Genomic DNA, 26,070 nt, shown 5'->3' with positions numbered 1-26,070 from the left:
AACCAGAACAAGCAACACTAATATAGATTCCTTTGGAAGTAGAAGAAAGCTCCTAATTGACCAGTTCTTCAGTGTTAACTCAGACAAAGATTGACCAATATTAGCCCACTCTTAAAAAAAAAAAAAAAAAAAGAAAGAGGTAATCATTCAGTATATACCTCAAAGGGTATGTGGAAAAGGTTGCTTTTTTCTCACCCACCGAAAACCCAGGTTCTGTGCATGCAACACTGTTTTGAAACAACTGGCTCAGGACGCTTCTAAGATACCAACTCTACAGGTTGAATACTGCTTGCCTGGACAGCAAGTGAGAGAAAGTTATTTGCAAAGACTCTTGGAAGGCAGAACTGTAGTTTTATCCCAAGAATAGAATATGCACACACACTCTCTCCATAGCACAGGGAAAGTCTCTGCCAGCTCCCTGGTAACCAACTTGCTGTGTTGTTGACTAGACTATTAGAAAATATTAGATAAAGAAAAGCACAGATTGGCAGTAATGCCCTGGACACAGAAGACATGAGTTGAGCCACTATCAATTTCTGTGAGAAGGGATAACTACAGTGGCCTTTGCAAAGGTGCTTCATCTTTCCAGGACAGAGTTCCTCAACAATTTGCTTGCAAAAGAATGGGGCTTTTGTGTTTTTAAGTGGAAACTCCTTAGGTCAGGAGCTGTGCCTGTTGGTGCTTGTACAGCAACATGAACATGTTTCTAATCTTCAGTCTAGATGATCTTAGATCCACACTTTACCAGCTGCTACCAGTGACAACATTCATCTCCCTACCATTCCCCAACCTCCTGTTCTTGTATTCTTAACCCTCCCTTCTTACTAAGTCCAGCATTCACCCAAGTGCAGGGGGAGCAAATTATTGCTGAAGCTCTCTGAAAAGGCAGGCAGAAAGTTCAAATGCAACTATATTTCTTCTAAAAAAGGATTTTCAACTATATTCCTTCTAAAAAAAGGATTTGCAAGAAAAAGATGCTGCAGTAAGGAACACAACACTGAACAAGATTACTGCTTTTAAAATTATATATGATTTCACAATCTTTAAAGTCAGGAGCACTTGTCTTTTATATGCCAAACTGCTAGGCAGATATTCTACAGCTACTATGTGGAGTTTTAAGAACACGCATCTTTAGGATCACACAATATAGCTGTAGATTAAGAAACATAGGACATTATGATTTCCAGGAAAGATCTACAGACAGAAATTGTTTGTAACATCAGATAAAACCCACAAATGAAAATACGATCAAAATGTACCATTGTTTGCTGAGATCCAGGAAAGCTCAGATTCGGGATGACAGACAGCTTCATAAACTTTAGGTTGGTTGAGCTGTCCACATTTATTAACTATGAACCAGGACCCCAGACAGACTGAGAGCTTACCAATTTTGAGAGATGCTGTAAGAGGTCCTTATCTTACCCACGGATGAGGATGAAAGAAGGAAAACTAATAAACTGATAATGTAATGGCAGAGTCCCCGAAATATTAGCTGGAAAGGTTGTCTACACACCCCTAACACAAAGCAGAACTACCATCAACACGTGATCAGATCAGCTGTGGTTTTGTCTAGCTAGGCAAGCCTCAAATGCCTCTACAAACAGAAGTGCCATAGCATTTCTGGGTAACCAATTCTAGTGCTGCAGTACCCTCCTAAGCTTCAATGTGAACCACTCAAGCTGCAGCTTGTGGACACTGCCCCTCATTTTTCCATCTGCTACTACTGAAAAAAGCTTGGCTGCTTCATCTTTGTAACTCCCCTTCAAGTGACTGTAAGATGCTATTTGATTGACAGATCAGTAGCAAGAAGGTACATGAAATTTTTGTAAGTGTCCCACCAGAGCAGGAGAAACATAACAATGAAATCTCTTTGAGAGTGAGACTGAAGAGTCCCATTTTCAGTTTCCCACTAATTTACAGTATTTTATAACAGAATAGTTAAACCAGCATCTTTCATTAAAATTATTTAGTTAGAAGTGACATTTTTCTTTCACACTATTTAAAGAGAAGTAACTTTTGCCCCAGTGTCTGATTCCCAGCTCTCTACTCCCAGGAAGTGAAATAAGAAATATCAATGCAAGCTTTCTTTCCCCATAAGGCAGGGGTGGAAAAAGAGGAAGAATTTAATGAGTATTATCTGCTCTGTTAGCACTCACAATGGCTATGATTGAGAAAAAAAACACCTCATGAAATATGTAAAAACTGATTTCATTACAAAATAAGTGTTTTCTACAGAAACATCACTAATAAAATGAATCCTCTCTCAAATTAATCATCATCACAGTCTAAGTTATATACTCAACTTTATGCTATTACAGGACATTTGTACTAGCCCATTTCCTTAACCAAAACAGACACACAGTCTAACAAGACTAGTATGTTTAACGTTAGCATGTTCATGCACTTAAGACACTGCACTTTCACAGTTATTTGTTTTCTTTCCTTCTGCTTCTGAGCACCTTTGTGATGTGTCTTCATAAAGCAGCTATTGAATCAACATACAGAAAACTTACATTTTGCAATATGCATTCATGTTAAAGGTAATTTTTTGGGCAAACTAATCTATTTGGGGGGAAAAAAAATAATCCATTTACCTCACCAGAAGCCAAAACTTCCCTAGGTAACTCTCAAGGTCAATGATTCAATGAGTACATAATGTTTCCAATTTAAACTACTTGTGTTCTTAGATAAAACCAGACTGATGATCAGATCCAGACTGGGTGCAAATCCAGTGACTCCATATGCCCTCAAACACTTTGAAAAGAATAATCATGGTAATGATAAGCACCAGCTGATGCGTCCAAAATATGAAGCTGCTCATGTCTGAGTAAGAGTTTACTAAATGTAGCCATACTCATAAAAATCAGCATTGCCATACTGCCCCAGTCTTCTATGCACTTAAGTCAAGCTGCTAAAGCAGCACAAAGATTTTTCTGTCCTCTTTCTACATAAATTTATCTTATTAGGTTGCTTATTCAGCCTGTACTAAAACGTTCAAGGCCAAGCACTGCTGCACTTCTTAGTTAAATAAAGACTTCTTTAAGAAAATGTATCATAATTTAGACAGATATGTGACTGGTATGCTTTTAATCTTAAAATATGTTCTATACAGCTGTAACTTAAGGGTTTTGTGCTTTTTCTCAGAGTACACTTAGCTAAGAAAAAAATCCGCAGAATGGCAATTTTAAGAAGAAAAACAGAAGGAAGAAGTCCAACATTTGTAACATGAAACAGCTTTTTCCTAACTAAAGCTTGACCCCGCTCTTCAAAAAGAAAAGCTATTAGTTATGAAAATAAGGTGATGCTTGGTGAATTTCTCAATGGATATAGGATGATTAGGCCAGCAGGCAACATTAAATACTAAATGTTCTGTGCTACATGCATGCTGAGCTCACTTAATGGTTCAGTTGCCACCTTTTTATGAAAGTAAACACAGACATAAAGGAATATGCATATTTGAATCCCACACCGATAAAAAGTTGTGCTTGCTTCGGTATAGGCAAGTAGGTGGTGGTGGGGTCTATTTCTTTTTCTAAAAACGTTTGAACACAGATTTTAACAATTTCAACAGTCAAAGTAAAAATGAGTGGAAAGTGCATGTAAACTGCAGAAAGCAGAAGCTGGAAGAAAGCAGGAGCGTATCGAGCCAATCATTTGTCTAAGCCCTTGTTTTCCCCCCATCACCTTTTCCCAAATCCAACTAACAGGGAAAAAGCATCAAACAACCAACAGCCAGTATCCCCATTGGAAGACTGGTATCTTCGATAGAGTTCAGCTGCAGTGGTATTCATGCTCCTTTAAGACTTCGTTTGAACAATGTCACTATGGAAACAGTTCTGTGATGCCCTGCACCTTATCAGGCCTTCCTTATTTAAATTCTTTTCTTGCGTCTTCAACAAAGCCATTCATTGAACCTCAGCTAATCCAAGATTCTGTTAGGGGTGAAGTTTTCGTTTGGGGTCTTTTTGTTGTTGTTTTGGTGTGTCCCGCCTCCCCCTTCCCCCGCCCCCCTTCAGTACCCTGCCTCTTCCAAAAGGTTCTCTCCTCTACTAATGCCACCTGACAAGTTCTGTTTGAATCTCATCTCTTCAGCTCCTAGCTCAAAAATACTGTATTTATTGCCAAACAGATTCTATATTTTTTTATGCCTCCTGACTCCAAGAGACAAAGTTTTCAATGAAAATTCCACTCATTCAACAGCAACTTTTTCATTTTGGTTTTAGCTGCTAGGAATCTGCCTGCATCTACATCAGATGTGCCTGTAATTTCTCTCTAGAGAACTCCTAGGTTAGAGGTATAAAGGGTTACATCTCTGTAATACCAACAGTTTATCAGTTCCAGATGCATACAGAATCCCAAATCCTGTGTTTACAAATTCCAAATATTAGAATACTTTAGGGGAACAGAAAACAGGAGGGGAGCTGGGAAGCTTCAGGGTTGCTTTATGCAGATGAAAGAGGGCAAATCTGGATTTGCCCTCACTGCATTCAAATCTGCTGCAGTTAAGAGCCAGAGCCAGGCTTTTGCAAACTAAGCAAATGCTACAGCCTACTATACTACTACTACAGAGTAGTAAGTGAAATGCACGCTATCATCCTCCATCTAAGCAGATATGAGCCAAACATTATTTAACCTTTGAGTTTTTTTAATATTGCCCATAACTGTAATTTAAAGCAAGGCTACAAGGGACATGTTTAACGGAAGTCTAGTACTTTCCATTGTGTGGGGAGGTGGAGTCTTACCAGCTTGCGTGAGAGTTTCATGAAGAGAAGGATGGGAATAATAAAATAGAATCATTTTATTCACTTGCTACCTTTGATACTCTGGGTTGGCCGAGGAAGCAAAAGATAAGGCAACACAGTAGCCTAAGATGTGCTGTGGCTCTCACAGTTCCCAGGGTGGACTGGTATAAATACAAAGGCAATTGTGACTAACTATCCAAATGAGCTTCACAATGAAGAACTAATCAAAACCTCCTTATGTCTTCCACTAGGACGAAGCAACTGTACATATGCTGATGCTTTAAAAAAGGTGAAATTGGAAGAAAGCGTAGGACTCAAACATTCCCCCTTTATATAATTAACTGCATTATTTTTAGGCTTTCATTGAGCAAGCTGTCTGATGGAGGCAGAGGCAGCACAATTCACAAGCAATACTCACTGGGGTTCAGTTACTATTTCAAATGGAAATGAGGACTCTCAGGAACCTCATAGCAAATCAGTTTCTTTCATGTTCTTTCTACAGCAAATTTATATTTTCTTTACTGTTTACCACCTAATAGCTTTTATGAGATGTAAAAGACAACACACTGTAGTAACGGATTTTAAGTGATATTTTCCCTGCTGCTTGCACAGCTTGTTTGGGTTTACTGAGGAACAAGTTTGAGATATGACCAAGGACGAGACCTGCATACCTAAACAAACCTGTATGTTCAAGTCCTTCAATCCAAAAAGGTAATCAAATTCACATTTTCTCTATGCACCTAACCATGGAACAGCAGCCTTGTTTCCTACTTCCACACAGATCAGGAATTTGCTATTCTACCTTAGCCTATACCCAGAGGAACCACAGCAAAGCAGGTAAGCTCCCTGCTCCCAAGCACATCATTGCCACCCTGGAGAGTCATGACAATAGCAAAATAGTTAGTAGAGAACACAGTTTTCAGAGAGCTTCTCAGATACTTCATGCTAAATTCCACTGATGTTCAACAAAACATGTATTTCTGAAAAACGCTACCTACAAAAAGCAAAAAGGCAGACACCAAATAATACACATTCCAGCTTCATCCTTGTGTACTAAAAGGGAAAATTTTAATCTTTTTATTTATTTATTTCTAGGAACTACCAGACTTGGCACAAAATAAAGTGTTACTTTGTGTTACCCCTTACGTTCTCAAACTAATCACTCCTCTTAAGTCATCTATAGCAGCTTTTACTCTGCATCATCATCTCTTGCTACTGAAAGACTAAACACGCTGCTGATTTTCAAGAACATAAAAGTTAGGATTTAAAATGAGGAACTAGGAAGTACCGTACTCATTTTCTTGCCACAGCTCACCTTTTACTGGGTAAGATCAGGGCATTTTCAGGGACCCTGTGCATAAGGTCATCAGTGCCTCTAACCTCTTGCACAGATGGCAAAGGAACACAGCAAAAGGTCAGCTGTGCCTTTGTAAAGGAACAGTTCTACACCCACAACTGCAGTTTTGCAACCTAATTGGGTTAGCTTCCATGAGTACATACCTTGCTGGTTCATTTTATTTCTCACTGTAAACATCCCTCTGCTGAGTTTTAGCCCCACTCTTGATAGCATACTGTTAATAGAGAGAAAGCAGAGAAAATCAAACAGAAAAATACTGAAATAATTCTGAGTAACAGGGGCCAGGATAATGAAACACATAAAAGTCATGAGTGGAAAATGAACAGTGAATATGTTTAGGTTAGAAATCAGAAGAATGCTTCCATCACGGCAGAGAAACAGCTTCCCATAAGAAAGAAACTTAATTCCACTTAAAGATCAGAATATGAAAGAGGTTATATTGCACAGCTATTGTAAATGAGGCTGGACAAGCCCCCCTAGACCACTGGGTCTCATTCCTTGCAAGGATAACACTGCAGTTGGATACTTCTGTACACCGCGTTATGCTTTCATTATGTTGTACAGTTCCTTCTGAAATCACTGAAAGTTGTGCTTACATTTCTGAGGGCAGATCTGGGCAATTTGCCTTTAGCCTCATACCACTGAATATACTTCCCTTTCTCCCTCCCTGCCCACAACTTTAAGAATTAAGCTAGGAACATAAATCTCTATTTCAGATTTCCTTGGTTTAGACAGACTAAACCAAAATGCTCCCTGCCCCTCTCAAACATCTATAGCAATGAACCCATTTTAAAGCAATTTCTTCTCCTATGGATTATACTAGCCAATGAAATAGATATGTATTTTCTCTCCACATTAATTCAATTTTGTAATCCAAACTAGAGAAAGACTTTGGTTGCTTCTGTATTCTTCATGCTGCTGTGGGTCCTCAGAAGACAACTGAAGTGGTGAAATGAATTTGGAACACTGGTTTTCCTCAAAAGCTTTCTCACAGAAAGCTTTAGTGATCCTTCCACTTGAGACTGCTCAGCAGACAGTTGCCATTAATTACTGCATGGGAACACGTGGCTAGATACACAAGACAAATCACGCATTAGTGATTTAGTTGATTTAGAACTATGGCAGAAGGAGTTGGCTTTCTCCTGTTGTCTTGTATGCATCACTTCAAATTCCTATAGCATTTTTACTGGCCTGGATATAGATAGAAGCAGGTAGGAGTGAAGCTGATGAAGCCCAAGTCACAAACTGACTTTAAGCAAAGTAGGTAAGTGGAGCTTTGCCAAAACCATGAGCCTCTCGTTGCTACACCACACATTACTAATCTAGAAGCTGTAGCAAGTTTAAACTCACCATTAAACCTGGGTCTAAATGGAAGCCAGTGTCTTCATGGCCTAGAAGAAAACTAAGTTGATTATTAAGAGGAAAAGAGTTACAGCCTTGCTGGTGCAAGCAACAGTAAAACCAACTGCCAGTTCTCTTGGAATGAGAAGACATATTGCAATAAGAACCACATTTTCTGTAAGAAATCTCAGAGAGCGTTACTAGCAAGTTGTCTCTAACATCTCAGATTTATAGCATGGCTTGGCTCAGAACCACTGTAATTTCAGAGCTTCCTCACAACAGAAACTGTTATTAAAGTTTGAAATTCTGGCTAAGCATTTTACCCCTATAGCAGTTTATTATCTCCCTCTCTTCTAGTGCTGGAAGCCCAACAGTACAATGGTCTCCCTAGGTTGTATGTTAAACCACGTGTAATAACAGTTCAGAGCTACAGTACCCACCTTCTAATAAAGCACATTCTGCACAAGCCACCGGGGGCATGCGAGGTCCTGAGGTCAGCAAAACACATAATCTCACTCCGTCTTGATCTCTTCTGACATTAAGAGATCAACAGATAAAAAAGGAAAAATTTTGCCCTAGCACGTCCATAGGTAGAATCATGCATTTATGTGGATGTGATGTGAAACAGTAATGCAATGAAGGCAGGAAAAAAAGTCCAGGGAATTTCCCATTTTATTCCTTATAAATTATGACTCACAAAATGTATGTACGCTACTGTTTGCCCAGAGAACAGCTCCTCTAGACACAGTTGAACTAGTTATAAAATGAGTTAGTGATGGTGAAACAACAGTTTGCAAATGCTACCCAGAAAGTAAGCTAATTTTCAGTTTATTAGGATAGGGATTTCCCACTGCATCTGGCCCCCTTCCCCTGAGAGAAATGAAACACTTTTCTAGGAGCAAAAGAACTCAGATCCAAAGGAAGAACTACATTGTGACACTCCCAGTCTCCCAGTTGATTCTTCTGCCCAACAAGTCTGAATTTATATATTGATATATGGAAGAAATCCCCTTGTAATGAAAAGGAGATTAGAGGTTAATCTTTGCTTTAACAATAAAATAAGAAACCACTCACAAACCATTTCAGTCTTATGGGTTAAATGGAAGCAGCTGTCCATGTGGCCATTGTGCAAACAAAAGTGTGTCAAAAAAAAGAGCTATTTCTTGGTGGCACAGAAGAACCGATAGGACACTAGACTGTTGTCACAAAGGGACAGACAGGGAGGAAGGTTAGAAGGGACAGTTCAGTCATTTATTCTGACCCACTGGATTCTGTCAGCAATTCATTTTAACCCCTTCACATCTATATTGATACTATCAGTGCTACATGGGTGAAACAAAAAAACCACACAGGAAGACAGTTCCTTAATAGTGGTGTCTCAAGAATTTCTAACAGCTGCTGCCTGCTGCATTGACTGAACTCAAGTCTCTGAATAAATCCTGTGAAATCCAGTATTTTCCCCAAGAAACATGTCTGGGATTATCCCATGAATTCCACAGGCACAGGATACATGCAGCTTCAAAAGACAGTTCCCTGCTGACTGAAGGAAGAGCAGGTATTACAGTGCTTTTAAGTCTCTGCAAACAATATAGATATCATACCCTTTACTGTATTACTCTATAGACTCCAATAAATCTGTAGAATTCAGCTTACCACAAGGCTACTGTTTTTCAGAGCAAGTGACCCAATGACTGGTATTTATTTGCCGAGACAAACTCCATTTAAAAAAAAAAAAGAAAAGAAAAAAAGTAAAAAGCTGCACTATTCCCCCCTCATCACCACAAAGATGACATCTTGCTGCCAATCTGCCTGCCAGGAAACCATCTTGAAACAATATAAATACCACAATCTATAGGCATCCCTCCAATGCATTAATCAGGTCATCGGAGTTCAATAACTGACAGCATCTTTAAGAACTGGAAAGGATAAAGCTGTGGTAACAAGGCACAGTCAAGATCAGTCCCCAGGGCCCAGTTAGTTCTTAGTCTCCTTTGGTTTATTCCTTTTTCCTTTAAAAAACATACAGCAATACCATTTTTTTCCTCTAGTGTTTGGGTTTAAATTTACTATTTCAGAAAACTTCTAAGTGCAAGCAAGGCCTCTCAGTTTGACACACACACACAATGGAAAACATTTACCACCTCACTGAAGGAAACGTAAGCCCCCTCACACATGAGCCAGGAAGAGTCACAGACTTCTGCCTTGACAGTTGAGTTATCCATATAAACCGTTAAAAAGGCACTGAAAGAAGTCTGGAGATAATTAAGTGGGGCATGACAGTGATTTGAAGATTGGGGGAATATATGTATATATTTATATTAAATATAAAAATATATACAAAAATATATTGCGATTGTAGCCAGAAAATGTACAAAGTTCAGTTTAAGATGGTTACAACGTTTGTTATGAGAGAGTAGAAATACCAGATGCTAAAGTTATCTCAGAGAAAGACATGGAAACTAAGGGCTGGAAACTGAAGCTACAGAAGTCTAAATTTGAGGGTGCCTTTCTTCTAAAGCATGAGAAAAAAATATAAATAAAGCATTGCATGCAATTTTGGTCTCCTATCTTTCTTTCTTAAAACAACTTCTAGAAAACCACCTGCTTTTTCATTTAATAACACAGCGTATTGAGTATAAGATCAAAAGGCACAGACTTCTGAAAAGCAGGGAGTAAAAGCAAAAGCACAGCAAATCCCCCCAAATTAAAGAAACAAACAAATCCCAACTATTCAGTTCTATCATTTCAGTATAGTTCTCCATTCAAAAAAGTAAAAATAAATAAATCACTGCACTGGAAGTAAGCAGCTGTTCATTATCTTAAAGTAAACTCTTTGGAGGCAGTGACAAAGGTCTTCCTCAGTGTTTGCAAAGCAGCTGGCATAACACAACTGGGAAGTTAATTGTTGCACTACGTAACACTATAATACAAAAGCGAGCACTCTGCTTGTGTGCTGAATTTAAGTTAAACAGAACTGTTTAAAATAACAGCACCTACTCCTGACACTAAACTTAAACTCAGGTATTGTTTTTGTAAATTGAAATTCAGTATTTGTCAAACAGTTCAAAACTTTTAGGTTTTCTAGTGAGTTGGGGGGAGGGTTTTTTGGTTTGGTTTTTTGTTTTGTGTTTTTTTTTTTTTGGGGTGGGGGGTGGTTTGGTGTTTTGTTTGGGTTTTTTTTGTTTGTTTCCAGAAGTCTTTGTCTCCTGTAAGCCTGGAAACTGCAGAGCAGTTTCCCTATAAAACATGTTCACATTCTCTCATTTGAAGATGGAAAAGAGTGATCAACTGTCACCTGGAAAGGGCAAGGTTCAGGGAGTCCATGCAATAAGTTTAAAGGGTGATTTTTTTAGTCTTATTCATTTTTCATGCTACAAACTTCCAACAGTAGCTAGTAATGGCTTCATGTCCAATTTATAAGCATCTAAAACTCTTCTTAGTCTGCAAATAAGGTGGAATAGCTATGAATAACAAGTCAGACTTAACCTTTTAAAACCTTTTATGTTGGGTCTCTCATTGTGGAAAAAATTAGTATTTTGGCTTGCCACTAAATTAATTAGATATTTTTGAGGTAAGTAATCCAGCTGAGCCAACAGAACTAATACTAATGTAATATTTTTGCTCTGTAGTTGCATTAGAGACTCACAGAGAATTGGGTTAAAAAATACACCCAAGAATAATTCTCCAGTGAGCTCCAGAAAGTCTGCATATGAAGCATGCAGTTTAAAGGTATGAACTTCGAGATTTGATAATACCTAATCATTCTTGTGGGTACACTGACATTTATAAGTGACTTTCCCATTTCTATTCCTCCCCCCCACCCCTACACCCAGTACATTAAACTATACATAGACTAAGGCTATGTTATGAGTAATTCAAGTATATTCACTCACAATTTGTATCCAGCAAACTCTGAAAATGATTTTAGTTAGAATAAGACAACCTTGCATTCAGAAATGGAATCAGAAGATTCACCTTGCTTGCCTTTTTTCAGGCCTTAAAAAGGTCCTTTCAGACTCCTTTCCCTCTGATGGTTCTTTGTAAAGCGTTTTGAAATGTAGTGATGAAAGTAATAAGAACTCTGTATTTGACCATACCATTTGAAAAACGTTCTAGTAGAAATCCTGCAAATAATTCACATTCATTAATGTATTTTTCAGTTAGAAGAACAAATTAATATATTGAAGTTACTGATCCCCAGAATCAGACAAATGAAGTCTGGCTGGAACAGCTACATAAAATTACCAGTCTTACTGTAAAGTCGAAAATGACATCTAGATAACAAGCAAAATCCTTCTGAAGCCTAGCACTGACAACAATTCCACAGCTACATAACAAAGCCTCCACAGAAACAAATGATCACAAAACATCCTGATATCAATTGAAACTTCAGTGGTTAAGAAATCACTTGAGAATGGATTATTCATATACAGGACTAAGTCTTCTACATCTTGCAGTCCAGATCTTTATAACACACCACTGTTTCATTTAACATCATTTCCCTTGCATGTATTACAACGAAGTGATGAGATACAGGTTTTCACTACAGATGTTATTCTAGTCAGCTTTGATGAAGAAATTTCTCTGGACAATTTCACTTTCTTTTTCTTTGCAGTAACTCTTAAAAGTATACAACACTACTTCATTATTTAGGTCCTCATATGATGAGGAACTCCTGCAACTCATCAGCAGAGTCATCACACTAAGACAGTTTGTACATTTCCAACAGCTTTCTGGTCCAGGCAGATAGTAGTTTCAACAACAAAGCACAGGCACATAGCTAGATTTGAAGCAAGATTGGTGCAGCACTCACAGGTTAAGTAAAGGCTCAAACAGACAAGCTCTGCAAATGTAGGTGATTCTGTTTACAGAATGCAAGGTGACTACTACAGCAGGGGACTGGATGTGGCCCAGAAAAAAAACCACAAACCACCACACAATCAAACACTACAGTCCTATGCTCCTAACTAAAAGGAAAATATGTGACCTTACTGATAGAGTGCAAAGAGAACACAGTACTAGGTTTATTCAGCTATCTAGGTGTTATTTGTTAATATTAGCTTTGACTAGTTAAGCAATATTAATGAACAGTAACTTGTTCACATATCTTGTTTAAATACTGGCTTGCATCTGTAAAAGCATCCCTTCAAAGTGCATCTGGTAAGAATAAACATTGTACCTCTTTTTAAAATGCATGCACGTGCTTTACGTAAGAACAATCTTCCCCTAACTGCACAGAAATGAATGCAAACACACTTCAGCTCCTGTAAACATGTCCACAGAGACCACTCATATAACCACAGAGTATTCTCTTTAGGTTTTTCCATGTCTGCAAAACTGGAAAAGCAAGGCTATCTTCTTCCTGGATGTTTTGAGTGCGGGGGGGGGGGGGAGGGTTGGGAATTTATACATATTCTATCCCAGGATTTCATAAGTGCAAAGTTTTATTCATCACTGCCTATACTGTGTGTATGCAAAAAGTAATATATGTAGCTATGTAGCTCCATTAGCATCTAGCACAGCTTCATGCACAGCTTGTGCCTTTCAATTTTAATAGATGGCTTCCGCAGAGTATTGCAATATTAATAGCTGCCGTTTATCAACAACACATGAGGACATTTAGAAACACTCAGTATTTGCCCACATGGGAAAAAAAAGGGACAGTATAGTATCAGGCATTATTCTAGATCCATATACAGTTCTGCAGCAGAAAAGAGACTCCTAAGTATAAGCTACAACACAAAGCTATAAAGGCTGCCTGTTAGGTAACACAAAGAATAGCACTGATGCTAAGGGTGAAACAAAATCAGTGTCCAGATATTCAATTTTAAGAAAGGAAACTGTATAAGGATGTGACAAGAAAGAAAGAGGACACTAAAAAGGAGCAGTTCAAAAAGAAATAAGCCTCAGGGAGAGTTAGGAGAGTATTGCAGGGCATAGGTCAGCTCTTAGAAAATGGATTGCTTAAGTAAAGACAGGGAAGCCCATAAAACATGGCAAGCCAAATGTAAGCAGGAAATTAAGAGGGCTAAAACACAATCCAAAAAGTGCCTCCAAATGAAGATCATGGTGCTAGTAAACAGCTCTTTAAATATATCAACAAAGGTGTAAAAGGGGAAGATGAGGATGATAAAGCTGTAGCAGAGAAGCTCAGTGAATTCTTTATATCAGCATTTACTATTGAAATCTTCAGGGAGATTTCCACAGCCATTGCACTCTTTGTTGCAAATCTTGCAGAGGAGACAGACCAATCTGAAGTAAATTCAGGAAATTCTCGACCAAACAAGGAAGTTGGATGTAAATAAATCACTGGGACAGAACAATGTTCACACAAGTTCTGAAGAAATTCCAATATGAATTTTAAGAACCACTAGCCAAGGCATGTAAGCCAGCATTATAGAAAGCCTCTGTACTGGAGGACTTGCAGATCCTGCCTGTGTAACTTCCAGCCACAGGAAGGGTTGTGCATGGGAACCACAATGGCCAGTCTGACTACACTAACAGGAAGAGCAAACACATTAAGAAAGCAAAGGATGGAGTTTAACAGACACTTTTTAAAATGGAGAGGAATCAGCACCTCAGTCCCTCAGATCAGCGCTGGAACTAACTGATGGAGTATGTTCATCAGTGACAAAACTGTGAAAAAGGTTGGCAGGTAGGCTTTAGTGTAGACAAATTCCAAGTAATTCATCAAGGCAGTACCAGCTGTAACCATTCCTACTCAGCAGCTGGAGCCATCCTTGACAGTTCTCTACAGTCATTGGTTCAGTGTTCAGCAGCAGTCAAAAAAGCCAGCAAAATACAGGGCATGATCAGAAAGAGAGCAAGACTGCATTTCTGCCACTTCACACAGCCTGAATGCTCCCACAACTTGAGTACTGTTATCTGCTCTCCACATACCAAGGAGGACATAATAATGTTAGAGGAGTGCAGAAAAGGGCAACCAAATGGAAATGGAGCAGATACTTTACATGGGGAGATTAAAAGGGCTAGGATGACTCAGCCTGGAGAGAAGGCTGAGGGTGGATATGAGCAGGTATAACAAAAAAAAAACCAAACAAAAAAAAAAAATAAATTATGAGCTGTGGAATACAGAACTGTTATTTGTCAAATCCTACAACACTAAAACAAGGTGGAACTCAATGAAACTAACAATAAATCTATTTAAATAGAAAATACTTGTTTACTTGGCAGGTTACAAGCTTCTGGAACCTACTGTCACACAAGGCTGTGAATGCAAAGGATGCCATGCTTTCAAAAAGGAATTAAACTCCTGGACAACAGGTCCATAAATGGACACTTAAAGGACTAAACATCATGTATGCTCTAATATTCTTAACACAAGTAGGGAGATAAGTGGATCTCAAAAAACAGCTGTTGAAGAATCTTCTGTTAACTTGTCAGATAATGCTGGGCTAACTGGAATGCTGAAGCAGTTTTAATGCTACAGATATTATTTTTTTTAGGTAGGCTTGGTATTTGCACGTACACCACCACTACCTGAAGATAAACAATGACCAAGATTCATCAGTGCTTCAGAAAACTACTTCCTGCCACTGTGATAACCAGACTAGAATTCATAGCATGGTTTAATACAGGAATATTGGTTTAGAGATCTGCTATCTGTCAACATGTTGACCATTGTCTCTTAGTATCTGATGATACCTACCCATAAACAATGCAATAAAATGAAATATACAAACGGCTGGTATTCTTCCTCCTGTGCAGCTTCCAGATTAATTTTGTTATTTTGTCTCTTCTCTAACCCCAGCAAAGGAGCAAGCTGATAGAGAGCAACATATTCATTACCACTTATGGCAGGGGTGGGAATGGGACAGGGACAGATACGAACATCAAAGAACAGGAAATAAAACAATGCAGACCAGTTACAGGTGCCAGAGCTTTTTTTTTTTTTAACGCCCTTCCTCCTGAAAGCACCTTTTACATCTGTAGACACAGTACAGACACCCATAAGAAATTATTTTACCTACCCAGGTAAACCAAGATTTTAATTTATTTTTTAATTAATGACAGAAGTTTCATTTCAGAAGTGTTTTTTAAATGAATACCGTCTTTGAAAATATTAAGTTATTTATAGCTCAAAAAAATTTAATCAGCAGAGCTGTATTTCCTGTCTTGCAAGTGAAATATAAGCTCGAACAGAAGGAAAAAAAATACCTCACAAGAAGCGTAATTACAGCAAGTTTGTCTTCAAGACAATAAATCCTTTGTTTTGAGATTCAATTTAGTTCACTATCTTGTAACTGCCAGTTTTAAAAGAATTTTTTTGGTTTTGGGAAAAAAAACAGCTCTATGCTACACAGATCAAAAACTAACAGGGCTTGACAAACTTAACTCTTATACCCACTCTTGACGTATTATGTCTCAAAACCTTATGCTTGTAATAAAACCAGCTAGAAAGGAACTAGCACTGGAAAGCTAGATAGTGAATTCCGTTAACCACAGAATGCATAACAGGCATGAACAGACATGAAACACCATGAGTATTTCCCTTCATTTGGTGAGAAGTAGGCTATGTTAATGTAGTTCCCTACACCTACACTACATCAATAACCATACATTGTTAATGTAACATATGAGTACTTGCCATTCACACAGGATCCTGCACACTGCTCATACATTGATGAGCAAAGTACAATATAATAAAAAAACCCAAAACAATATAATGCCAAGTACTAAAACATATTGACACGTTCATGTTTACTTTTACAGTCTCAAAGTGGCAAAGAGTTTGCAGTTAGAGGATGGTACATTAAGTCTAAGGTCAAGACCATGCATGTGGAGAAAGGAGTAATGTCCTCACTGTTTTACCTGGAAAACAATTTGAATATCTCTGACTTTCTGTCCTTGGTGTTGAGATGCCATGCAAGTCATTAACTTTTGCAACTTCATTTTCTGGATGTCACCATAGTCCAGTCAGGAGTTGAGCCCCTGCTTCTGTTCAGGCCAACCAGTACCAGCAGTCTGGCCTCCCTGTCTCACCGCCCACAGCTATAGCTTGGAAATACCCTGTAGAAGTAATATCTGATACAAAACTGCAAGTTATAAGAGCTAAATGGATTGTTTGAGAACAAAATAGTTTTAGTCATCTGACATGAACCAAATAATGGCATAATTTCAGGTAAAATTAAGGAGTAATACTTCTGCTGACTAAGTTTAGATGCTTTTGAAGAAAACCCATATAAAACAGCCTTTTAAACAGCCACACTGACCTTTACTTTGCATGAGATGTGCTTAATCAATCAGTAAGTAGCCCAGTACCTATGTTCAGGTTGACTTGCTCATGTAACTTGAGTAAAATTCCTCATCAGTTGCATTAAAGCTTTGGTCCCACAGGTCAGGGCTGAGGCAAAATGGAGTAAGTGCTTTTGAGCCTGCCTGGCAGCCGCTCAGGCCAGCCACTCTGCAGGGCACGGCACAGCTCCTGCCTCCTCACCTGAGGGCATTCCCTCAGGGATACTCACTGCCATCCCTCAGCCGCACCTTTATTCACATCTCTCACACTGACTGGCAGGAGTGAGGTGGGCAGCCTGTCAGGAGGCCGCCAGCCGCCCCGAGCCGGTCCTGGATGGTTCCCTCCAGCTCTGGCACCCAGGGGAGCCCAGTGGAAATGCCACCACACGCCAGAGCCTGACCATCACGCCAAAGCCATCCACCAGAAAAGTGTTTGGACACAAGGCGTTAGGGAAACAAAATGGCAGCTGCTGAGGGGGACACACGCTGTGGGGTCCTCCCTGGCAAAGGGGACAGCGGCACACCCGAGGGGCGGCCTGGCTCAGCGCCACCGCGCTCTGTAACCCGCAGCGAGCGTGCAGCAAGCGGGGACTACGAGGGAAAGGGCTGAATAAGTATTTATGCAAGCGACTTTGTAGTTGTTTGTGGTGGTCTTGTTCCTCACTATCTGAATCAGCGATCAGAGGTTTGTATTGATTGCCAAGGAAATAATAACAAAAAAATTAATTCTCTGACGCAAACTGGTCTTGGCAGCAACACAGAGGTAGCTTGCCACAGACTCTTCTGCAAGACAGAATACTACAGGCTGTTAAGGCACATCCCCGAGCAGGGCTGAAGGGAGCACAGAATGCTAACTCGGCAGCTCCCCTGGGAATGCTGAAGTTCAGGCTTCAAAAACTAGCAGCCTCCTCCATTCAAATGTGTTCACTCACGAGCATGGGTGTTTTCACAGCAACAGGAAAAACTGCTGTACTGCAGAGGAACAGCAAAATGAGTAGGAAGACAGGGAAATTAAGAAAATGAAACAAGGCTTGTTTCACCACTCCCCTGTCCGTGAGAAAGATGCACCCAAATATTCATAGACACACAAGCCAGGATCTCTTCCTAAAAAACCTGCACGATACATGCTCAGATATTTGCTTGCCTCTTACTGATAGGAGTTTAGTCAACACTAAATACCTCCAGCTGGTTTCAAGTTACAGACAGGGGAAGTAGTACCATAAAATTCCTCACAGCCACCCAAACCATTACTCTTCTATTTTCTTCCATGTGGGGTCATCACACCCCCTCTGGAAAGCTTAGAGGTATGATACCACTGCAGGCATCTTCAGAGAGAGCCTAACAATGGCGTATTATAAGGCTTGTTGTAACATCCTTTCAATATTCTTAAGGTCCAGTGATTTAGAGGAGAGGGTCTTTTGTGTCTCCTGTCAGTTTCAGGAAGCTCCTGTCACTGGCATGGAGACTGCATATGGAAGAGAGCTGCTAAATAGACCAGTTAAAAGAATATAGGCCCAGTTTCGCTCCCACATTACTGAAAACCATGAATGCTGCAGCTCCGTTGAGGTCAGAGGAACTGCACTGCTGATGCTGGGGGCGAGACACCCATACACCAGCTGTTACATTTCAAAGCCAGGGCTCCCTCTGCCATGGTCTCACAGGCTCTGCCCCAGATACACCCCCTGAGGCCATCACAGCCAGAACGTCAGCATTTAAACAGTGGCAACATGTGCACAGGCAGGTCCCACCAATCTAACCCACAATAGCACTGGAGTAAACTTACAGTGCATAAAACAGAAAAGGTTTCTGACCTCCAAAACTAGGCTGGACTTGTACTAGTGGTGCGAGGAGGTAGTAACACTTTCAGACACAAGTATTGACTTAATACCTTCTTCACCTCCTTCCACCAAAGTAAAGGAAACATTATTATAAAAGATCTAAGGTAAATAACCTTAGTAAAGGTGGCCATTTTTGACGAATTTCTCTTTCCTGTGTGTTTTAAACACAGCTTGCTTGTTGCTTTGGTTTTGTAACTTGCCTTTTAATATAATCAACAGTGCAAGATCATATAGACAATAGTTCCCTGACCTAGACTTAGAGTGCTTCTTACAGAACATGCTCTCACACTTTTTCTTTACCTAAACAGACTGTTAATCCTTGTTCAGGATTCATCTGAATCTTGTTCAGAGATGGTTAGTAATTTTTTTTAGATGACACCGATTCCAATTACATGACATAAAAGATATGAACAAAAAAAACCTTCCTTCAGTATTTAGCAAACTGTTTGTGCCGTTATAAGGAATTAATGGCATTATATATTTATTCTGTTAAGAGACAAGCAACTTTGTAAGAGTTAATACTGCAGAAAATATGATTATACAACTATGGATATTTTATAATGGGGCATTAAAGCAGGCATCCTGGTTATTTGCACTGCATGTTTACACGATAATTGTGACTGTCAGTAGATACAGAAAATGTCACATCCTTGTCTCACCTTGTTTATCTATTGTTTTGCACCATGTGCATTCATCAAGTTTATAGCACTTAAGAAAGCAGTATCACCTTGAAATCAAATACAACAGTGTCCTGATCAGAACTAAGAACTGGTAGCTGTAGTTCCTTTCATTCCTGCTGCTTGCAAAACACAACTCTTACAGGCCCAGAAGCAAACAAGAAACTTGCAATAGCTCCAGGCAGATAAGAACAGCCAACTCACAAAACAGGGATCTTTTTATTATTTGGAACATCTAAGAGAGTGTCTGTGCCAGACCAAGTACCACAGTGTCTCTCAAGCTACTCAAATCCTGCTCCTCTTTGTAAGAGTATTTGTAACTCAGCCCTTGGTCTCCCCATTACCCACTCATCCTTAATATTTTGCCAAAGTTAACAATCAGGATAGTGATTTTTGCTACTTAACAGCATTTCCCACTGAAAGCTGGATTACACTGGTTTAGACAGTATATAAAAAGTCTTGGGATAAAACTACAGGCTTGGCTGTCAGATTATCCTCTACATAGTTGCAGTATCATTTTTGGCACATCTTTCTGTTCAGATATCATTCTGTCACTCTGCAGATACCCCAGATCACAAGACAGCTGACGAATAACAGAAGCAGCAGTAAAAAGACAACTCAGGGCAGTGGTCTTAACCTGCTGTGCAACAATTAGAAATAAACTGCGGCGGGCGTGTAAAACAGCACACACCATCACTCACTCTCCTCAGCCAGGAGGTCTGCAGCTTCAGACCACCTGTGGACTCCCTGCAATTTATCACGTTTCAAAAGAAGGAACGGCAAATGATGCACATGACTTGCAACTAAACCCTCTCTTCCTTCTCCCACAGGTTATATCTTCCACTTTCAAACAGAATTTATGGTCTGTTCTAATCCTTCCTTGATGAAGAAAATAACTGAAAGCACCCCTTGGAGACAATTCTGCATCCTATGGCACATCAGCTTTATCACAAGCCCTAAAAATGCCTTTGGCACCAGAAATCCTGTGCATACAAAACAGGACTTCAGTCTGAATAATTAGTATGCCATCAGCTGGCCATGGTTTTGGCAAATGAGTGAATTTAATCCAATTATAGCAGAGGTGATGAGGTCAAGCTGACTTACTGAAGAATCACCAGCAAGACTGTCCTCAAAACACAAGACACCACAGTTTGCTAGACTTATTTAGAGAGCTGACACACTGTAGTAAGGTTTAGCAATGCTCAGACTTGTTACAACAAAGGTAAGTGCCAAGAAAGTGCTTTGTGCCAGCAAGCAGAAGAGGAAAGGGATTCAGCAAGAGCACACTTTGTAAAGCACTTTGTAAGCCTAAGCACTTAATTGCATTTGGCAAGAGCTGCATCCTATTGCTCTCTCAGAAGTTGTTTTATCTGCAACTTGATGCTCACAGCTACAGCAGTGAATGGAGTGGGGGAGGAGAAGAAACTGGAGGAGCCAATGAGAAGACTACAACTACCAGTCTGTCTTTGCCTAACTACCAAAGCAAAACATGAAATATTGGTATGTACAAGGGCTGATCTGCACACCTGATGACTCTGGAGAGCTCCCGTAGAAGCAAGTGAAGACTGCCTCGCATCCAGGCTCTTTGATCACCTACAGAGGCAGGGAAATTTGTTGTGGAGTTACACACCTGTATTTATACTTTAGCATTTACATAGGAATGGCTTGACTTCCAGACATTCTGAGTGAAACCATATAGGTTAGTGTAAATTTGAAGATACAGCCAGAGTTTTTGTTTCTTTTCCCTGTCTCTGTTTATAACGCAGCATTCACAAATATGTTACGATATGTTAACCCCAACTCATTGTTCCCACGTAAATGGAAGACTCAAAGGTAAATAACGCATCAAGCATCTTTAATTAAATAAGAAGCATGGAGGAGGAGTTTCTGCAGACCCTTTTAAATCTTAAAGCCTGCCAACTGGATGAACAAAAGGTAGATTAGGCTCACATGATAAATCCCAGTAAACCTGAAAAGCCTTTGTTAATAAGTCACTGAGGGAATTTTTTTTCCCCTAGAATTTCTGCTCACCAGAAGTGAGAGTTAAGATTATTCGAGCGGGTTTGGTTTCCAGCAGCATTAAATGGGTATATCCCTCACAGAGCTCTAATCTCCTCATTTCTATAGAACTCAATTCTCCTTTCATTCCTACTAAAGGAGAACCAGTTATTTCTAGCTTTTATAGGGAGCAGCTGCTGAAACTTCAGAGGCAAAAAAACCTTTATGAAATCAGTCAAGATTCCCAGGAAAATTAAACTGAAATTCTATATCAGGTTTAATAGCAACAGCAACAACAGAGGTACAAACATACTTTCATTTTGGTATTTCTTTCATGTAGCAGGTTGCAAATGATCTTTTAAATTTCCATTCATAAGTTAGCATTCAGTAGCTTGTTCACAGAGCTAAATGACCTGTTAGTCTAGCAATTAAAAAACTCTGTTTGTAGAGATGCTTAATGAAGACATTATTAGAGACAGACCTTGCTGTAGCACATTCAACAGACCCTTTACAATTGCCCAGGAAAGACTGAGATTTTAGCAAATTCCATCCTGTAATCACAGACAACATAGACAACATGCAAAGCTGTGATAAATAAATAAATTAAAAAAAAAGTCCAGAGTCCATCCTACCTGTTTCCATCTGGCTTCACTGATGAATTCTTTTCAGTACTACAGATTAATTGTAACTTCTCTGCATGCAGTGCTGAAATCCAAACAGCATATGTAATCCTAATGTACATTACAGGAGCATTTCTGTCAGTGAAGGAGATGAAGGCAGCTGTACAAGGCTTGCTAAGATCCCGCCTGGAACAGTGGATGCCACTGTCTGTCATCATTCAGTTCAGAAAAAGTCTTAAAAAGTCTACTACAACAAGTGTAGCAACATGTTTCTAGAGCAGCGAGAGAAAGGACATCCTACCTTCCAATGGGAGGTTTAAAATGAGTAATTTAACATCAAAGAGAGAAGATGGTATTAATCAGCCAAGAGGAAGGAAAAAAATTACCTTTCTTACCTCCTAACTCATATCTGTGGAGTAAAGTTTGGAAAAGCTATTGAGTACAGCTCTAAACACAGGAAAAGCAAAAAACTGCTTTCACTATGAACTTGACAAGTTTATGAAGGAGAGGAGCAGAGTCTTTTTGCAAAAGCAGGATGAAACTGTCCAGGATGCCTTCCAGGCCATGCTCAGGCCCAAAACAAACTACCTAGAAGAGTCCAACAACCACAGACTGTGGCTTCTAGCTCTCCAGCGTCTAACCAAAAACTTTAGCCGCCTCCCTACATGGCTTTCAAACAGAGCTTCTGAGCACACTTTCCGGATTTGGACATCTATAACTTTAAGGCGCAGCATTTGGAGCCATTCTGAACTCTATTTACATCTGCATTTTGTTTTAGGAGGACTCTGAAAGTCATTTGTAGCTGTTGGTTTAGTCTTTCTAATACAGTGTATTTGGCCTGCGTAAGGATATTGGTATGGATTTTGATTGACTGTAAAAATAGGATCATCGCCCAGAGGAAGTCCTAATAATCTTAAAGGAGGAGTCAGGGACAACACAAAACAGACCAAAACCTGGTGAAAAATCATGTGTCTTAAATTTAACTTAAGCCAATGACAATACGTAATCATTGCTTCAGACTTTATAAATTCCCTTTCAGCATTATACGAGCAAAACAACAGAAGTTAACCGATTTATTTCCTTCATCCTTCCTTCATCATGTAGTAAGGGAACTAAAGCTATGGAGAGATGCTTGCAACAGCAAAGTATCAGATTTCTAACTTTCTTTGCAGCAGACCTTTTAAGATTTCCCTATTAAGACCAATAAAATTTGGGTCAGTGATATTAACTAGCGTGAGCCTCCCACATTTATATAAAATCCTAGCTGTGGTGTATATTAAACCAGGTGGGGTTTTTTTCTGCTCATGTCTCTCTCAAAAGGCGAGATACTATCAATATATTTGCTGCCTATCCTAGTGCTGGTCCTCTGGTGGCAAGCATTCTCTTACTGTGACTAACAAAATTACCCCAGTTACTGCTGGAGTTAAAACACCAGTTAAAACACTTGTCTTGTAGCGTCAGAATGAAAAATGCTAAGGATGAGTGTAACACAGGTGTATTATGGAAATGTGTTACAGTGAGCACTATGTTACAAGCTGCAGTGCACATAGTGACTAGCTACAGAAGAAAAGTGTAATTTGAGGAAACAGAAAATACTGTGGATACGTGCCAGATGAAAATTCACTATTCGTGCCATCAAAGAGTTATTAGTAAATGTAATTCTGATTTAAAAAGAGAAGGCTCCTAAATTGTGCTCTTAGAGCCTAGTTGCAGGAACACCTCAGCAAATATAAAGTTGCACAGGAAGACATTTACCATATTTGGCAAATAATAAGCAAGTCATTATAAGGACAATGAGAAAAAAAAACCAAACTAAAGAACTAAAAAAAAAACCAAACCAAACTGTGTGCAGGAAGTAGGGGGAGGGAGGAAGTTGTTCTGTTTGGGATTTAAAATGTGAGAAGAATTACTCTTTCCCTTACAGCTTCACTGACAGCAATGGGATTTCCAGCACTTTCACTGAGAGGTGGCATCATTTTGGAGAGTCTTAGCAACTCCATGCTGACCGTCCATGCTTGGAGGGTCAATGCTTGGAAACCCTCAGAAGGAGCGTGTGTGGAATCAGGTATTTGCATTTATCTTCTCAGCTATTCCCTTTGTAGGGAGCATAATCCAGACTTCAAAACATTTTTTTCTGCTTCCTGACTCTGGTAGAAGCATTCCTATGGATTTACTATACAGAAGACAGGAACGGGGCTAAAAGGTATCTTTACACTGTAAGTGAAGGGAAGAATTCTATCCTTTCATCCCTGGTCTCCAGCCCCTGTTAGTGTGCCATGACACTCCCTTCCAGTGGAGTGCAGGGAGCAGTGCCAGGTCAGAGTCCAGATGCACACATACAGGAAAGAGGATTAAATGGCAGAGAATCCCAAAAAGCATATTGCCCTATAGCGTGAGGGCAGCACACAGAGGAGCTATTTCACCTCCTCCCCCCCCCCCAAGTTAATGATTTTAAGCATTCATCTCCTTCCCCCATCCTCATGCAGTATAAGTGGTGCCACCAGGATTTATCCTTCTCTGATACCCTAAATGTGCTGCACAACACAGCACAAATTACTTTGAGAACAGCAGAAGTTTTAAAAAAGCCCCAAAACATCACCACATACATTTTGTCCAAAGTGTGAAAGATGCAGATGCACAGCAAAGGAACGCTTATCTCTACGTGCACCTCCACATATACACCCTTGTGTTTGAAAGGCTCAGAAGCCCAAGTGAGAGCCAAAGCGATGATCGTTACAGTCTAGGCTACAAACGCTTGTTCTTAACTATCCTTTGCTACCTGCCAGCAGGGAACAATAAAACCGTAACAACTCACACATAAAAGATGACAAGTACTTACTACCAGGCTCGCTTGCTCCCGGGTTAAGACGTTCTGGGAGGGGAGCCGTAGGTGAGCACCTCTCCCGGCAAGAGCCCGGCTGCCGCTCCCGCATGGGGCGGGATGGGAGCTGGGTCGAGCCACCCACAGGGAACCCGCGGCTCCGATGCTCCAAGCCCGGCATGTGCCCCAGCCCGCGCCGCTGGGCTGGCCGGCTGCAGCGCGGCCACCTCGTCCCTCCGGAGCGGCAGGTTTCCCTCCTCCTTCCCCGCCTACTCCACCGCCCCCTCCAGAGGATGCCCCGGTACCCCCCGCCCTTGCCCGCCCCCCGGGCTTCCCTCCGCGTCCCGGGGCGCAGCCGGCAGGGATGGCCTGGCGGGTCCGGGCAGCGCCGCTGCAGCCACCGCGCCCCCCCACCCCAGCCCCGGCCCGGCGCCTCCGGCCGCAGCCCACCTGCCGCTCGGCCGGGCCGGCCGCCGCTGCCCCGAGCGCTGCGGGAGGGGGAAGCGGGCAGCCCGCGGGGGAAGCGGTGCCCGGCGGCGATACTCACTGCGGCCGGTGCGGCTGCCTTAACTCCTGCCCTGCGCCGCCAGCGCGGGCTGCCGGCCGCCGCGGAGCCTTATTAGGCAGCGGCCGCGGGGCCGGGGGGAGCCCCGGGCCCTGCACAGTGAGCGACGGCGGGGAGGGGCCGGGCAGCCCAGCCCAGCCCAGCCCAGCCCAGCCCAGCCCAGCCCCGCACCTGCGGAGCGCCTGCCTGCCTGCCTGCCTGCCCGCGGGGAGCGGAGTGCGCAGGGGTGCATATGGGTGCTGTATGAGATGTACACAGAGAGCTGCCTAGGGATGTGGCAGCTGTATAAGGTGCCTATGGGAATTGTACACTCTGTGTGTATGGGGACCGTATGGGGTGCACGCATGGGGAAGCACACAGGGATGTGTTTATGGGTTTGCATGGGATGTGCGTAAAATATGTATGAGTTGTATGTATCTTTTCTGGGGCAGGCGTATGGTTTGCATATGGGGGAAGTGCAGTAGAGGGTGTAGGCGAAGGTCGGTATGGGACTTGGATGTGTGTTTACAGGAGTGTGATATGCATGGAGAGTGTAGGGGTCTGGATGGAGCTGCAGCCCCTGCCAGCCACTATCCCGACCCCACCAATGGGACACTGGCACTCTCTCAGGCACACAGGGGACTTGGGGCGGCCCCATACCTTCCCCCCACCCCCAGAGCCTGGCTAGGGCTGCTGCACTGGCATGTCTGCCTAGGGACATCCAAATCTGGGGCAGGGGATTTAGTTTAATAACCCATTTACAGTTAATTATGTTAAGTGCTAAAGTAGCGTAGAAGGAAGAGCGGACGAGAGATGGGGACAAACTGACTCCTCTTCAATACTAAGGCCTTAGAACTGCTGTTCTATAACATGGAAC

General features: G+C 41.1%; 1 protein-coding gene across 2 annotated transcripts in view; it reads right to left on the bottom strand.

The window, feature by feature from the left end:
- MYLK (myosin light chain kinase) overlaps window positions 1-25,287 on the bottom strand; it is a 216,717-nt gene extending 191,430 nt beyond the window's left edge. The window contains exon 1 of one of the 2 annotated variants that reach the window (XM_040602878.1): window positions 25,197-25,287. Coding sequence is in view for 1 of the 2 variants with exons in the window: in XM_040602877.1 (XP_040458811.1) it covers window positions 24,668-24,830 (163 nt within the window). In the remaining variant the exon portion in view is untranslated. Of the gene's footprint in view, window positions 1-24,667; window positions 24,876-25,196 lie in introns of those variants that run through there. The other variant, XM_040602877.1, reaches the window with a different exon arrangement.
- Window positions 25,288-26,070: the final 783 nt, after the last annotated feature.

The sequence above is a fragment of the Falco naumanni genome, chromosome 8 (assembly GCF_017639655.2).
Source record: "Falco naumanni isolate bFalNau1 chromosome 8, bFalNau1.pat, whole genome shotgun sequence".
Lineage (NCBI taxonomy): Eukaryota > Metazoa > Chordata > Aves > Falconiformes > Falconidae > Falco > Falco naumanni.
Note: the sequence above shows the minus strand (reverse complement) of the source record. Positions and strands in the feature narration are given on the sequence as shown.